The 17579-nt window shown below is 43.3% G+C and overlaps 1 protein-coding gene across 10 annotated transcripts in view; it reads right to left on the minus strand.

The window, feature by feature from the left end:
- Wdr20 (WD repeat domain 20) overlaps positions 1-17579 on the minus strand; it is a 65899-nt gene that overhangs the window by 13244 nt on the left and 35076 nt on the right. For 4 of the 10 annotated variants that reach the window (XM_038335984.1, XM_038335976.1, XM_038335975.1 and 1 more), the window contains exon 2: positions 9711-9893. The exons of 3 other annotated variants lie outside the window; for them this stretch is intronic. In XM_038335984.1, the coding sequence (XP_038191912.1) occupies positions 9711-9893 (183 nt within the window). Of the gene's footprint in view, positions 1-5187; positions 7953-8108; positions 8271-9710; positions 9894-17579 lie in introns of those variants that run through there. 3 more of the 10 variants (XM_038335982.1, XM_038335983.1, XM_038335980.1) reach the window with 3 other exon arrangements.

Genomic DNA, 17579 nt, shown 5'->3' on the forward strand with positions numbered 1-17579 from the left:
TACAAATTTTAAAAAAGTACAACAGAAAAATTCCACAGGAACTCAGAAAGTATAATTCTGGTAAGAAAGGAAGTGCTGTTATGTGATGGGGAGGTGCAGACAGCGGTGAGCAGATGCAGTGTAGAAAGTTTTACTCACTAAAATGTGCACTCCAACCATCCTAGGCCAATCTGTGGATATAGCTGACAGAGAAAACCTCTAACAACCCACTGTATGCAGGCCTTACTGTTGTCCCTGGGGACTGGGCACACCAGTGTAGCAATGACAGACCAAATCCAAGGGAGCACATCTGAGTCAGGGGAGGACAAGCCTCACTTCCGACCCGAGGATCTATTTCTGGGTGCCAGGTGTTGGCAAGAGGCTTTTCATCCACCCCCTAGTGCTCCAAACACTCCACAAGTCTGAGCACCCATAATTCATGTGCATGAACACAGGCAGAAAGCCTCGCTTGGACTCCTTTCCTGGGCTCGGGACCTGCTGCCCCAGTCACTAGGATTAGCTCATCTACCCAAAATGTTTGCTTACACAACTGCCGAACAGAACACAAATATATCAACTCTCACCTCTGTTTCCCTTTCAACGATGCAACAACCTGTGCATCCTCATTCTTCTCTGAAATTACAAAGCACTCAATCACAAGCCCCCGACTGTTCGGTATTGATGTAGTGTGAATGACCTTGAGCCAGGGCAGTTTTCACAAGTGTGAGTACTATGTACAGATCAAAGCGGTATAAGCTTTACAAGCTTTCTAGAAGTACAGCCAGATTGCTTCCTATTGAGACTATAACAATTTATGCTCCCACCAGTGCCTATTTTCCCTATCAGAAGGTATGGCCTATGAAGAGACAGAAAAGTTCAGAGGTCTTCAAACTTGTCTGAAGTCACGCCCATTCATTTACTCAGTCAACACTGAATGGATACCACATGTCAGACATTTATTTATAAGGCATTGATTAAAACTGCCATCCCTTTATACATGGCAAATGTAGTGAGGTAAATGCTGTGCAGAAAAAATTATCCAGGAAAGGAAAACAAAGTGCTGGGAATGGCATGTCTTGGCAATTTCAGTCTAAGAGGACAGCTAAGAAAAGCCCCTTAATATGTGAGAGTTAGCTGGGCACAAAGTGAGGCCAGCACACCGTGTGCTGGGGAGACACAGGAGTAGCCAAGGGAACAGATGCAGGAGCTCCAGACCCTGTAGAAGTAGCAGTGTGCTACTGAGAGTGGCTGCGAAATGGGTAGCTATCTCCTGTCCTGAAGACCTGAAGGTCTGAGACCAGCCAGCCACGCCCACTAGCCAAGTTTCCCTGAAGCAGACCACACAGCAAGTGGGAAATACAACTCCTTGACCAGCGGCTACCTGACTTCAATTGTTCTAGGTTGTTACTAGTTTGAGTGTAACAAAGAACAAAAGTGTCCTACATCTATCTTTCAAATAAAGAAACAGAAACATCTGGAACATTTTACTCAATAAATATAAGAATAAAAATTACACAGAAGGTGGGCATCGTGGCTAGGCTGCATAGGGAGCACCAGTACAGCTAGGAGGATATGGCAAGACTGTCTCAAAAACTGTTTTTTTTTAACACAGCCCAGCCAAAAAGGTTATTTTTATTTTAGAAAATGTCTGATTTAAAAAATAAAACAAAAACAAAGAAACAAAAAACCCAATAGAATCATGTTAAGAACCAGTGTAGGTGGCGGATCCCTTTGTTGTTTGAGTTCTCACTGGAGCAGACCCTCATCTAACCAGCAAGATACCCTACAAAGTCCTAGTCCTCAAGTCATGCTCTATGTGCGTAGGGTGGGTGGGGGTGAGGCAGGGGCAAAAGGGTCAAGGCTCTCACAGAGCAGTCGGGGGACTAGGAAAGGCTGGAGCACCTGGAACACAACTGTGAACTGAGACACAAGGCTGTGAGGTCCTAGGATAGGGGCCAGGCTGTAGAAGCCAATACTGTCCCTTCCATGTGGCTTGCCTCAAGGGAAATGTGTTATAAATGTAGAATATACACTGGATTCTATGGGTGTGATATGGAAAAAGATTGTCAAAGATCTTATTCCTAGTTTTAATATTGTATAATGAAATATCTGAATGTATGAGATAAAATACAGTGTATTCCTAAAATTAATTTCGCCCGATTTCCATCCTTTGAAAATGTGAGTGCACACCTGCAGCTCTCTCTGCATTTTCCTTGACAGTGCTACTGCAGACAAGGGCATCACAGGTCTAGAACAAGGAGGAATTCCTAGCAGAAAGAACAGAAGGTCAAATGGAGACGAGGTCAGGAGGTCACTGGTCTCCAACCTAGCCAGTGGTAAGTCAGGTGTGTCTGTTGACAGTGAGTGTGAGTGGGGACGATGAGAGGAGCATGAAGTTCCTAAGAGCCTAAGTTCAGCCCAGAGACAGCTGGGATGGTGGGTCTGCGGCCAGAGAAAATGAGCAGAGAAGTCAAGCAGATGGAGAGCTACAAACCTGTGACATCCCAGGGTTTCTGAGGAAGATGGTCCAGCAAGGTAAAGTGTAGGATTCTGGAAAAATCTACCCAGAGGGAGCACAGCAAGGCTATGCTGTCATACTCACTATGGTGACCACAGAGCTCTCCATGAAAGAGCCAGCTTCCAAAAGACTCAGAGCCCATTTCTAAAACCACTTCTGTGAAAAATAACAAAACCCAACCCAACTCCTGGCCAAAGCACAACAGAACACTGCGGTGTCCAGGTCAAGGGTCAGGTGTAGAGCTGCAGACTCAGAAGTCTGTATGAACCCTTGGAGCACTGAGCCAGAGCTCACCCCTCTTCTAACACAGAGAGTAACTCAAGGAGAAGCGCACTACATAAGAAAAGGGCATCATGTCCACTGCAGTAGAAGGGGTCTCCAGGCCCTCCAGGCCCTCCGGACTAGTTAGAAGGGAAAAAGAAAGAAATCTGCAGCCACATCCAAGTGTCCATGACAAATAAATCTGAACTGAAGCTTTCTGAGGCATTTCATTTTTATTTTTCTTACTTGTACCAGCATGACAAGCAAAAAAAACAAAAACAAAAACAAAAAACCCACAAGATCAGTTTTTTAAAAAGGCAACATAAAGATAACTGGAGAGGGCTGAAGCTCTCCCGCAGAAGTAAAGAAATGGGTATTTCAAAACCACCAAGAAAGGATTAGATGTCATTTTTACCAAAATTGAAACTTTAAGAAGTAGATAATTGTAGGTAACTGTTGCTCATTTCTTTCCATCAATTAAAAAAAAAAGCAGCAAAACCAGAAAAGGGCATACTCCACCACTGGCCCACCTCCAAACTTTGTTTCTTTAAAGATTTATCTTTATTTTTATTAATTGTATGTATGTATCTCTCTGAGGGTACCCATGGAAGCCAAATTTGGGCCTTCTAGAAGAGCAACAAGTGCTGTTAGCCACTAAGCCATCTCTCCATGCCCAACATTTTAAAAGAAAAAATAAAAGTGTGCATGTGTGCGCATGCTCACAAATGGCGGGTCAAAGGACAACTTGTGAGAACAGGTTCTCTCCTTCCACTCTGTGGGTCTCAGGCTTGGTGGCAAGGGCCTTTACCAGCTCCGCCATCTCCAAAACCTAGTGGTTTCAGTCTTCAACTCATAGTAGCTATAGTTACCTGCATAATATCTCCACAAGACCTGACTCACTAACTCCTGTCTCATGGAAGGGGGAAGGGCTCATGGCGCCCTAGCCAGCTCTGTGAATTTCTACACATTAAGCAGCTAGTAGTGCAGCCACTGGCAAGACATCCATGCTCTCCTAAGCCATCCTAATGAAACTTACTGGGAAGTGGAAAGGGATGAGCAAGTGTGCAAAGCACAACAGAGAGAAAAAGGGTGAAAACATCAAAACACATGAATACATAGGAAATGTCACGATGACACAGCTGGAGTGAGGAAAGCAGTTAAACGTGCTTCTTTCCCACGGCCTTTCCCTGCACCCACACCTGGAGGTTCACAACCACCTGTAACTTCAGCTCTAGGGGAATCTGATACTTGCTTTTACCTCCAATAGCACCTGCATACATGTGCACATACATGCACACAGTCACATGAAAATAAACCTTTAAAAAGAAAATGCCATCATAAGCCCATTATTATGTATTATTAATATATGGAGAAAAAAACACTTTCAAGCTGGGTGGTGGTGGAACACGCCTTTAATCCCAGCCCTGGCAAGGCAGAGGCAGGTGGATCTCTGAGTTTGAGGTCTGTAGGGCACCCTGTTTACAGAGTGAGCTCCAGGACAGCCAGAGGTACACAGAGAAACCTTGTTTCAAAAACAAAACAAACAAACAAAACCACTTTCAAAATTCCTTTAAGTTACTATTCTGTAACTTTTACAAAGAAAGGTTTTGATTATTATAATATAGCAAGTGTTTCTTGTCCCTTTGTAACATTTCCTCCCCAAATAGATGATCAGTAGTTACAAAAACAAACTCTTAGGTGCTCCAGCAAGTCCAAAACATTGACTACAAGTCAAGGTGGCTCTCATTTCAAAGGCAGACTCCACCATCTAGATGCACTGTGTGGCAAAGCACACACAAGAAACGACAGAACCTCAAATCCACTTTGAGAGACTAGAAAAGGCAGAGACAGGAGGGAGCTGAGAACGTCACTTCCCAGAAGACTCTAGATGGACTGGGTATTTTTCCTTCCATCTGGTCAGGAGCAGGCAGAACTGTAAAAGTCTCTATAGTATCTGGGGACAGGTCCAAGGTACGGAACAAGAACAGAGCTCCCCTCTGCTCACAGACCTGAAGTGACCAAGGGCAAACTCAAGGTCAGTGTAAATCTAGTGAAAGGTGTGAATCCTTCAATTCCTTCCCCATTTAGGATGGATGGACAGATGGAAGCAAAGAGGGAGGGAGGGAGGGAGGGAGGGAGGGAGGGAGGGAGACTATGATGGTTAGCAGTAAGCACTAGGATTTATAGGCGATGTTTTCCTGGCTTTTTTGTTCTCTATTTTCCAATTTTTCTATACACAAGCACTTAAATTTCTCAGTTTCAATTTGCAGGCCAAAAAAAAAAAAAAAAATCACCTTTAAAAATCTACTTGCTTCCAGATATAAAACTTTCATCTCTCTTTATCTACATCACATATCAAGAACTTACAATTCCATTTTCTTCATACATCTGAGTTTCATGAACCAGCAGCAGACTTTAGAAATGGGGCATGCAAGTGTGTGTACATGAATGGATGGAGCAGGAGGGTGAGCACAGGGAACTAGTGAGGAAGATACAAAGAGACCACATGGCTTTCACAGGCAAAATGAATTTCTGCCCTGCAAAATTAGAAAAATAAATTTAAAAATAAAAAAGGAAGGTTTATCCTTCAAAACTGTCTAGCCTCCCAAGAAAGCCTTTCCTTCCAATCCCACCCACTCGTAAGAAGCCTTGACATCTCCCTGCTCTGAAGGCTGCTCAACACTGGACCAGCACTTATGCGCTTTCTTCCCTACTTAGCCCTGTTCCCTCTCCACAAGCAGCTATGCAGGCACTGTTCTTGCCATGTGCCAGCTGAAGAGAGGTAAGGTACAGACACACAGCAAGCAAATGGAGTGCTCTTCTGAACCCTAGTCTGTTCGAAGTTTGTGTTCTTGGTGCTAGTGAATTGTGTTGGTTTTGGGCCATTAACTGGCCATTTGATGTTTTGCAGAATGGGATGAGAGGGCCACAGTCTTGGCATTCTTTTGTTCTTAGCACTCTCCCCATAGGCCCTTGCCTGGGATCTCAGAGTTGTGATTACAAACTGGCAACTCAAATTTTTATCCCTCCTTAAAATTTCTATCCCATCCATCCATCCATCCATCCATCCATCCAGTGTGTGTATGTGTGGAAGTCGTCAGTCATCCAAGCTTGGCAGCGGTACCTGCACTTTCTGAGACACCCTGCCCATATGTATCCCTACTTAACAAGCAACCTGCCCTTCAGATGCACACCTGCAAGCATGTGCAGATCTTTGAAATGAACCAAATACAAGATGCAGCCTCTATCTTTCCCTCCATTACTGAGCCCTGCCCCCCTGTAGCCTTGGCTGCCCTGGAACTAGATCTCTAGACCTTGAACTCAGAGAATGATCTGTCTTTGCCTCCTGGCTAGTCCTTCCTTTGGTGGCCTCCTCCTAGGAGGTTCAGCTCGAAGCACACCACTTCCTCTAAGAGAGCTTCTCACCTGCCAGTTTAAAGCAGTCCGCACTCTCCTCCCACACCACAGTGGGTCGCCATCTGTGGCCGCTAGTATATGTGGGTGCTGTTTATACCCCTCTCCTCTAAAGGGTGACATAGGACAGGTTTATCTGCTGCACGCACACACAGCCCCACAGGTGCTCATAGTATGCTGAACAAGTAAAAAACTACCAAGTCTAGTTCAAGCCCCCAGCCCTCACCTAACACTCACTAGTGCCTTCTCACTGGTCGTGCTACCTCCGTGGTCCTCTTCCTTCAGTCCAATCTATCTTCTAAAATTGACAAGAGTGCTAAAAAACATATTTGATCCCTGATTAAAAGCCTGAAGTTCCCCTACAGTCTCCATGTTAAGTCCAAGTTTCTCCACATGACATGAATAATTTGGTTTTAACTCCTCTTTTTGGTGATGACTTCTGCTACTACCACCAGCTCCACCCAGTGACTTGGTTATGTTTTCACTTGATGTTCCAGAAAATATCAAATTGTTTTCTTTCCAACTTTTTTGTTCTGGTTTGTTTGTTTGTTTTTAAACAGGGTCTTGTTCTGCAGCCCAGGCTGGCTTCCCCAGTGCTGGGATTCCCGGCATGCAACACCATGCCTAATTCCTTTTCTTCTGAAGAGCATACTTGCCTTCATCCTACCCTTACAAGTGCTCTCAAGATCCAGACCAGTGCTATACTCTGCAAGTTCTTCTCAGACCCTTTCACTAAATTTCTCCAATTCTTCTTTTTCTATTGATACAGGATCTCTGTGAAGTCCAGACTGCCTTTAAACTAGTGATCCTCCTACCTCAGTCTCTCAGTGAGCCACCCCATGTTTCCTGATAAATCTGACTTTTAAGAAAAATTTAAAATACCAGTGGGGGGTGGAAGGGAGTCAGATATATGCCTCAGTGCCTAAGAGCTTGCAAAGGATCGGTTAAACGCCCAGCAATTACATGGTGGCTAATAATGGTTTGTAACTTCAGTTCCAGGGGTCTGATACCCTCTTGCCTCCTTGGTACTATGAATGTGGTATGCAGACATGTATGTAGCCAAAACACCCATATATATAAAATAAATAAATACATAAATAAATGGATCTATAAACTTTTTTATTTGACATATTAAAGAATACACATGTTTGGTATACTGGTACACACCCTTGATCCCAGCACTTGGAAAGGAGGGCAGATGGATCTTTATGAGTTCATTAGCCTGTCTATATAGCGAGCTCTAGGCCAGTTTGATTTACATGAGATTCTGTCTCAAAACAACCAAAAACACAAGTAACATGTATCCCATCAGTACTTCATTGATGAGTCCATGCCTGGACTCTACCTGTCCATCCTTCTGAGTTGCTAAGAAGAGAAGGTCAAACTGGCAACCACATCCGGTGGTGCTTACAAGCCAACAACCAGGAAGGTTCTGGAATTAGTTTCTGGTTCCAGCAATATCATGATAACTTTATGAACTTTCTGATGTGGACTTAGCATTTCTTTGCAGATTTCTTCATCCATAAAGTGAAAATCAACCATCCACCCTCCTATGTGCAAGTAACAGGAACCTCTAAATCTCACACCAATGCTGAGTGTAGCACAAGGACATCTTTTTACAACATCTCTGGCACTCTGAGAAGTGCAGCCTTTGTGCTTGGGAGAAATGGATTCACACCGCCAAAGACTTGTGAAGGGCACTTGGTTTCAATCTCGAGCTCCAAATGCCAACCTGGCATTACAGCTTGCACAGTCCTCACATTCCGAACAGCCACTTCAGCTGCAATCAAAGAGTAGGCAAGAACTTGTGCTTACATCATGAAGAGGGAGGATCTGCTTTCTATCCTGTGGCTCCATCACCAGGACAGAAGGGGTCTGGCCATCAAAGTCATGTGGACTCTAACTCCCCCACCCTCCCCCAACACAACACACAAACCTTTCTTGTTCTCTAAGTGGCATTCTGTGCCATCCTCTGTCAGAACTGCCTTTGGGTCTTGTTTACCAACAGCTTGGCACGGGGTTCAATCCATTCCCAGTCCATCACACGCTCTTCTACCCAAACACAAGCAAAACCCCATAATGATTCCAACTGCAGTTTCTGTTAACAATGCAGAAGAGTAACTTTGGGTCATCTTTCCCAGTCCTCATCAATATAGAAAGATAGACAGACAGACAGACAAAATCACCCAGGTACTTACAAATCACTTCCTCTGATGGCATTAGTAAAACGTCTGGGTAAATAGATACTTTTCTAATTAAGATTTTTAAAGGAAATGGAGTCAAATAGCTTTTCTCTTCCACTGTCAATGTAGCGGACAAGTTTATTCCTAGTAAACCCAAAGGACCCAGGATGATACTGAACACGCAGACAACAAATGCCATAAGGACTACAAAGAATCACAACTGCGGCTGTTTTGTGTGAGTTTGGGCTATTCTTCTCTCTTCCCAAAACCACTTCTTACATTAGGCACGAGAGCATGCTCCTGCAGGCACACGATACTAAAACCACTCGTCCTTCTGACATGAAGCCACCTTCATATAACAATTCATAAAAGGCTGAGTAACAAGGTGTAGATGAGAATCCAGAGTGTCTACCTCATCAAGTCTACTTCACCTCTGCCACGTTCTAGGAAAGTCACACTAAAACAGGAGAGAAAGACTATCAAATATGGGGTAATACTTGGAGCTTAAAATCTACTATGATGGCTTGAATAAGTACAATCTATTTGACAACTTCTGCCTGCTATGTGTATTGATATATATATACATATATACATACATATATATAAACATATATTATATAAAAATATATATAAAAAACTGGATATAAAGTACACACCTTTAATCCCTGCAGTTCTGCAGAAACAGAAGGATCTCTGTGAGTTCCAGGTCAGCCTGATCTACAAAGTGAGTTCCAGGACAGCCAAGACTACACAATAAGACCCCTGCCTCAAAACAAAACAAAACAAAAATCCCACCTCAAGTTATCAATATGCCTGCCTCTATTATTGAAGCAATGTGTGCTTATGCATATGTATGCACGAGGCACACACCTGTGAAGATCAGAGGTCAACATCCTGAAGTGTTCTCTACTGTTCTCTTTTTTTCTTCAAACAGGGTCTCTTAGAGCTCACTGACTGTCATCTAGACTAACTGACTGGTGAATCCCTGGGATCTTTCGGTCTCCTCTTCCCAAGACTAGGATTAAAGACACATTGGCCATGCCTGGCTTTTTATGTGGGTGCTGGAAATCCCAAGTCACACTTTACCCACTGAGGCATCTCCCCACCCCCATGCAGAAGGGTTTAAGGTATCTGTAGATAGCTGATCATTCTCTGCACAAATGCACAAACAATTACCTCGAGGAAAAACAAGTTCAGAACACTAATCCACAACACTTAAACTGGAGTAATACGAGGTAAAGACAGCAGAGCAGATGAAAAATGGCTTGGCTCAACATGTAAAGTAAGGCCCACTACCCTTGAGTAAGAGCAGAGCTCTTACAGGGGTTCAACAGCTCAGGCGGGGTGCTACTTACTTCCTCATTAAACAGCTTGCTAGTTTCTTTTTTGATGGGGTCTATGAGCTGGACTTGGCCTGCGGAAAAGCCCACTAGGAGAGAGACACTTTCTGCTGTGGCTGTTAGGTGGTTGAAGTCATGACAGGTAGGCTGTGTTCCTTTGTATATCCTTTTATCTATTGGTTTACTCAAGTCAGCAGCCTGGAGGAAAGAGAAAAATACATACAGTAAACAGCATATTGAGGTGAGAAAGCTAAGTTAAACTATTTCATACTCCATTATAAACTTCAATTTTAAAAGCAAAGTTATTTAAAATACTGCTTCAGTTGTGACTTAAATTCACCTCATGTTTTATAAAAGCAATTTCACATATGTAGCCAACTAGATATGTTAGATTATCTATAAAATATTCATTTGGAACTGTTGTTTCCACAATTTTTCCTCCTTCAAATGCATGTAACAAGGACTCCCAAACTTCAGAAGGAAAACCCCTTTGATCCTAAATTCCATTATTTCCAAATGCACTGCAAGAAGTCTAGCAGAGTAAGTCTATGCACATACAGTTCAGGTGTGTCTAGAGTGCCTGAGAGCCCACTGCTCAGTTACCTAGAGTTAATGGTACTCAAAGGGTGGACTGCAGATGGCAGGCAGCAGCATTAACTGGAAACTCAGAATGCAAACTCTCTGTGCATTAGAAATGATGGGAGCAGCCTAGAAGCTGTAGTTTTACAAGCCTCCCAGGTGACTGGATGGATGCCCATGATCTGAGAACCACCACCAGGGGCGGCTTCTGCTGCTGCCATCACCTCTACTGCTTACAGCAGCCCTGCAACATGCTACATCGACAGCAGTCACCGCCCTGCTTGGTTAATGTCAGAGCTGGACTTGTAACTAGCTCTGTTGACCATAAGCAGATGGGGGAGAATATACATTCAACACTCTAAGGTCAAAAGCAAATAGTGACTTTTCAATGTGTCCCCTACTCCCCCTTCCCCCATCCCCACTCTGTGCCATTAAAAATGTTGTTTGTTTTGGTTTGGTTTTGGTTTTTCGAGACAGGGTTTTTCAGTAGCTATGGAGCTAGTCCTGTAACTCACTATGTAGACTAGGCTGGCCTCGAACTCACAGGGATCCACCTGCCTCTCTGCCTCTCGAGGGCTGGGATTAAAGGCGTGTGCTACCACTGCTCAGCTTGTTTTGTTTTGTTTTTTGTTTTATGTTGTTGTTGTTGTTTTATTTTTTTGTTTTTTTTCCAAGAGAGGGTTTCTCTGTGTACTACTGTCTGTCCTGAAACTCACTCTGTAGACCAGGCTAACCTTGAACTCACTGAAATCCGCCTGCCTCTGCCTCCCCAGTGCTGGGAATAAAGGTATGTGTCATCACCACCTGGCTAAAAAAAAAAAAATGTTTTTAACATTCATCGAGTGTATGTACACACGGGTGCCATGTGGAGTGTGTGGAGGTCAAGGAACAAGTTGTAGAAGTTAGAGTTCTGCTTCCACCATGCGGGTCTCCGGGATTGAACTCTGATCCATGTGTTTCCCTTTTTCCCAAGATGCTTATTTTCTTGAAGAAACGTCCCACATTAAGTGCAATATGCTAAATTGTTTGTTGAACAAAGGCAGCCATACCCCCTCGGTGCAGGTGCTTATTGCCAAGCCCAGTGACTGCACATACACTCCTCCACAGACAGACACATTTAAAGTAGATAAAAAGGAAAAGGTAAAACCACAGGTGGAGACAGTATCATTCCCTCCTATGCATGTCGTTCTGTCTGTCTATTCTTTATAACATTCTTCTCTTCACCTCAGGCACCATCCAAAACCCACAGGTTCCCTCCCTTCATCCAAAAGGGCCTGGGACACGATATAACTTATTATTCTGTTTCATTCCCAAAGAACAAATACTGACTAGAAAAGAGGACTTCAAAATTGTGAGTGACTTTGAGCACGCTGGAAACAGAGGATTTCACAGTACCCGGGAGGGCCATGAGCACAAAGGAGGCAGACCAGCCTTCCAGCTTTGCCTCTATCAGAGCACACAAGAGGTCTTGCCTTTAATATAGGCATGTGAGAGGCAAAGGCAAACAAGATCTCTGAGTTCAGGGCCAGCCTGGTCTAAAGAAAGCTCCAAGCCAATCAGGGCTACACAATGAGATAAACAAACAAACCAAAAAACCAAAACCACAAATGAGACTTTCGGTTCTACCTACTGTGGGATTGTCTGGAGGGTGAAACAAGGGAGTGTGCCCATGAAACAGCACTGGAGTAAATGTAGGTGACACTAATTCAAAACAAAGGGTGTTGACCTTGCTGCAGGGAGAATGGATGCGGAGGCACCTGCTGTGAGAAGAGATGGGCTCACAACAGCTGGGTAGAGCCGGAGATCAGAACCAGAAAGCACCTAAAGGGACCCAAGACAGACTTGACGGAAGGCTCCTGCTTGGCCCTAAAGGCTGGGCAAGAAGATCCCAGGCTGTGGAAACGAGAGTAAGCCATCCCAGAACAATGAAGTTACCAGAAAGAAAAATGGCTGAAATAAGATACAACTGGCAGCTGAAGAATAAAACTCCATTTAGAAGTGCAAATCACTAAATTATTACTTTAAAAAATATTTCATAGCCAGGCAGTGGTGGCGCACGTGGGAGGCAGAGGCAGGGGGATCTCTGTGAGTTCGAGGCCAGCCTGGTCTACAAGGGCTAGTTCCAGGACAGGTTCCAAAGTCAGAGAGAAGCCCTGTCTCGAAAAACCAAAAAAAGAAAGAAAAAAATATTTCAAGTGTTGAGTGTTTGCCTCGTGTGTCAGTGTACCATAGGCATGTCTGAGGAGGACAGAAGAGGGTATTAGATGCCCTGGACCTGGAGTTACAGTGGTTGTGTTTTAAAGCTGGTCCGCCATCACTCTTGGGACACACAAAAGCACAACTGGTCCCTAGGACACTTCCTCTATACCTCAGGCTATTCTCCGAGCCCCTTGCTCCCTAATGGCACACCAGGCAACATGTTGCCTACACCAAACAGAATTACTGTGAAGCCTGAAGGGACCCAGAGGACTTGCTCCCCATCCCACACACAAAAATTACTTCTCTGAAAGTATTCATGGATTCTACTATTGGTACTTGAGGTCTCTGGAGTCTAGCCCAGGCAAAAGAGAAGCTCACCAAAGTCTGTCAGTTCACACAGCACAGCTGTCTCCCTGTCTTCTCTCAACAACCACTGCCTAGCTCAATATATTTCTGTCCTGTTTACTCCTTACTTTGTGCGTGGCACTACTTGGAGCTCACACCCCTTTTAACAGCAGCAGTCACTTACCTGAGCCAGCCTCCGACTCTCATCAAGGGGTCCCGACTCCCTGGCAGATGGCTTCTGAGCTCGAGGCCTTCTGGCAGGACGGAGAAAGTCTAGACCTTATAACTTGGCAAGCTTAGACTTAAAGCTGCCTTCCCTCTTGACCGGTAGCTTTTTTCTGTCATTGAGCCTCAGAGAACAAGCCCTGCCTCCCCACAGGCAGAGGCTCTCAGATAGTAACCACAACCATCTTGTCCGTACCTAAGGTCCAAAGCTTCGCTCCCTCCCTTATTTCCATCTATCAAAGCATGAAGTTCTCCCCCGCTGCCACATTCCCCCCCCCCCCCCCGTCCGTCCGTTATTACAGACTAGGCCCACACCAGGAACTTGACGCCCATTATCCCATTTCATCTCTGATGCGGTAACTAGGAAGGGATGCAGGGGTTCAGGTCCCGTGTTCTCTACCTTCAGTTATTCTCCACACCACGCCAAGCCTCAGTTGACAGGGCCTCTCTTTGCAGCTTTCATGTACCATGCCCCTAGTTAGGGTAGTCTCCTTGGCCATCTTCAGGAATCCTGCCAGTCACTTCTAAGACCCACTTGTTCTCCTGGCTACCGCTCTGTGCTCCTCAGGTCACCTGAGTTCCCAAACGCATAAACACAAGGTCTAAATGTTTAATCACTTGCATGGCTTAAGAATTTTTAGTTCTTTAAATTTATTTATTTTATGTATATGGGTGTTTTGCCTGTATGCACATCTGTGCCTGTGAAACCCATAAGAGGTGTCAGCTCTCCTAGGACTGGAGATACAGGTCATTGTGAACCCCATGGAATCAAACCTGGGTCCTCTGGAAAGGCAACAAATGCTCTTATCCATGAACTGAACTCTAGCCCTCAGAATTATTTTTGTTAATAGTTAAAACAAAACTACAGGAACAAGGTATGGGAAATCCTTCTGTATGTGGCTTTTAAAATTGCTTTTAAAAAATAAAGTTTTTAAAGAGAGAGTACAGTTATAGATTAAAAAATAAAAATAAACCACATAAAGATGAAAAATACACAGAGAGTCTGGATTATGTATATTATTGTGTTTTCTTTGAATTTTTGACTATGAATGAGCTAAGTACAAAGAGACATTTCATTGTATGGGCTGCTAAGCTAAAGCAACTATATATTTTAAAGGTATCTTAATTCCAGAATTTGGGTCTAAGGATATGTTACTCTGGAAAAGAGGTTCTTCTTTTGTTTCCACAGAAGATGAGAACCTATGGATTCCTTTCATACTGCTGTGGTTTGATGGACCAAGAACCCCTGAAAGGTCGCCATGAACACCCCAAAAATACTTCGCCCAACAAAAAGCAGGAAGCAGTTTGAAGAGAACTATGCCCAGATTCCTAAATATTGTTTATAAATATTTGTTTACATTTAAAGGGGGGTATGCTATAAAGATTTGCATTGGTATGGATCTTGGTTTATTGATACAAATTTAAGGTCAATTTGTTATACTGTTTATATGTATTTCTGATCTTGATTAAGGTATTGTTTGTGCAGCTCATTTAGAAATACAATATATAATTAAGAAATATAGGTTAATAGAGAGTCATCTATAATAGTCAAGCTTGTAGTCATGCTAGTTAGGTTTTCTAGATATACAGAGATAACTTCAGTTAAATAGGTATTCTTCAAATCTTTCAGAGACCTTCAGAATATGGCATTTAAAATGTTTTAATAACTTAGGGCTTTTCATGACAATGAGACACATCTGCTCTAGCAGCACCAATCTACTTCAAGAGGATGATGGACATTGAAGAGACTCCTTATGGAGTTTGTTAACCATTTGCGCAAGAAACTGCTCTTGCCTGGACTGCTTGATGTTATGCTGTGTGAGCTGGACATGCAGGACCCACAGAAAAATGACTGCTGAAGCTGCCTAAAGAAGGTGAGACAGTCCTTCAGGGTTCCTGCTTCATGAAAAAGCCTGCCATTCTACAGGACACAGAAGAAAGTGACTGACAAACTGCCAATATAGGTGTGTTTGAAATTTCCTGCTTCAGCTGGATGGTGGTGGCACATATGCCTTTAATCCCAGTACCTGGGAAGCAGAGGCAGGCAGATCTCTGTGAATTCAAGGCCAGCCTGGGTGGGCTACAAGAACCAGTTCCAGGACAGGCTCCAAAGCTACAGAGAAACCTTGTCTCGAAAAACAAAAAAAAAAAAAAAAAAAAAAAAAAAAAAGAAAGAAAGAAAAAAAGAAAGAAAGAAAGAAAGAAAGAAAGAAAGAAAGAAAGAAAGAAGGAAAGAAAGAAAGAAAAAAAGAAAGAAGAAATTTCCTGCTTCATGGAAAAGTCTGCCAGATACTGTGGACCAATAGGCTGAAGATGAGTACCCAAAACATTGCAGAAGAACTTTGGGTGACTGTCCAGGCAGTGAGGTGTCTCTTTCAATTCTAGAGTTTTGGAAGTTGCTTACAATGCACTTCCTGATAACTTGGCAATATTATATCCTTCTGGAGTTTTTGATCGAGTTGAAAAATAGATAGTTATAGTTTCCTTAGTTATAATAAAAGATAAAGTAGATATAGATACTGTAACTGTAATTCTTGCTTGATACCTGTTTTGTTATATGTAATTTTATTACATTAAAGCCTTCCTTTGTATTTAAACAGAAAAGGGAAAATGATGTGGGAAGTCCTTCTGTATGTGTTGCTTTCATTGGTTAATGAATAAAGAAACTGCTTAGAGCCTATAGAGGGCAGAACAGAGCTAGGCAGAGAAAACTAAACTGAATGCTGGGGGAAAGGAGGCCGATTCAGGGAGAAGCCATGTACCACCAGAGGGGAAAGATGTAAGCTGCCAGCTGAAATCTTGCCAGTAGGCCACAAACCTCATGGTAAAATATAAAATAATAGAAATGGGTTAATTTTAGATATAAGAGTTAGCCAAAAATATGCTTAAGCTATCAACCAAACAGTATTGCAATTAATACAGATTTCTGTGAGATTATTTCGAGTCTGGGCAACCAGGAACGAACAATCAGTCTCCTACAACAGGAACGACTCCCTTAAAGAGCAGAACCTCTGTAGTAAAGGTACATATACTGCCCTGCTCTACAAATTCAGCTTTGTTCTCAGCTTCCTGGTGGCTTCTGCATGCTTTGCATCCTAATTATGACCAATCATCTGAACTCTTTTTAAACATGAATTTGAAACAGATCCCATTTCTTTCTTTCTTTTTTGAGTCAGAGTTTCTCTGTGTAGCCCTGACTGTCCTGGAACTCACTCTGTAGACCAGACTGGCCTCAAACTCACAGAGATCTGCCTGTCTCTGCCTCCTGTGCACTGGCAATATAGGTGTACGCTAACCCCCTGCTCAGAAGCAACTTCTTAAAATCTCTTACCAGTCCTAAGAATCCTATATTGATTACTAGACTCAACAGAGCATCCATATCCATGGTATCACAAACACCTGAGGTTTGTTGAAGGAACTATAGTTACTCTTGATTGTTCTCAAGGTTAGGAGTGCATGAGTTCTGTATGAGTTACTGATCTAAAATAATGTGTCAGTGTCTCATCATACTCATCAGCTCAACTTAGTACAAACCTTTAAGTAATGCTTGAAAATTACATCCTTGCCAGGCACTATGATGCATGCAGAGCAGAGACTCTAGCACTGGGGGAGCAGAGCAAGCTGACTAGAAATTCAAGGTTATCCTCGGTTATAAAGTGAGCTGGAGGCCAGCCTGATAAAATGAGATCCTGTCACAAAATAACAAGATTCAAAGCTAGAGACTAACTTATGCCATATAAGGCCTGGCCTGCCTTACACAACAGAAACATCCAAACCAACATCCCTCAATCTAGGCTGAGGCAGGAGATTCACAAACTCCAGGCCCATCTGAGCTATAGTGTGACACGCCGTTTCAAAAAGGAACAGATGCAAAATCAAGACCACAACTCTGTCTTATCAGCACTTAGGAGGCTGTGGCAATCAATCAAGACCAATCAGGGTTCAGTAGCGAGACCCGATCCCAGTTCTTAAAAAAACCAAGAGAGCTGGAGAAATGGCTCAGTGGTAAAGAGCACAGGCTATTCTCCCAGAGGAACTGGATTCAAGTTCCAGCACCTGTATGGCAGCTCACAGCTAACTTCAGTTTAGGGGAATCCAACACCCTCTTCTGGCTTCATCAGGCACCAGGCACACACATGGTGCACATAAACATGCAAATAAAACACTTTTTTGGGATACACCACCATGCCTGGCTAAGTAAAACACTCTTGCACATAAAGAAATCTTTTTTTAAATTATATAAAAAATAATCCCACTAGGGAATCAGAGTCAACTGCCAAAGTTCTAGCCAGTAAGACTTCTTAAACATCTCCTTTCTTCCTTGGACCATGGACGCCTTGGAATTCTTTTCTAAGATGAATCTGTCTGCACTTTGCCTGCATACCAGATGAGGGCATCAGATCTCATCACAGATGATCATGAGCTAACATGTGGCTGTTGGGAATTGAACTCAGAACCTCTTGAAGAACAGTCAGTGCTCTTAACCTCTAAGCCATCTCTCCAGCCCCTTTTCAGATGAATCTTGCTGAAATGTGG

This window comes from Arvicola amphibius, chromosome 7 (genome assembly GCF_903992535.2).
Source record: "Arvicola amphibius chromosome 7, mArvAmp1.2, whole genome shotgun sequence".
Lineage (NCBI taxonomy): Eukaryota > Metazoa > Chordata > Mammalia > Rodentia > Cricetidae > Arvicola > Arvicola amphibius.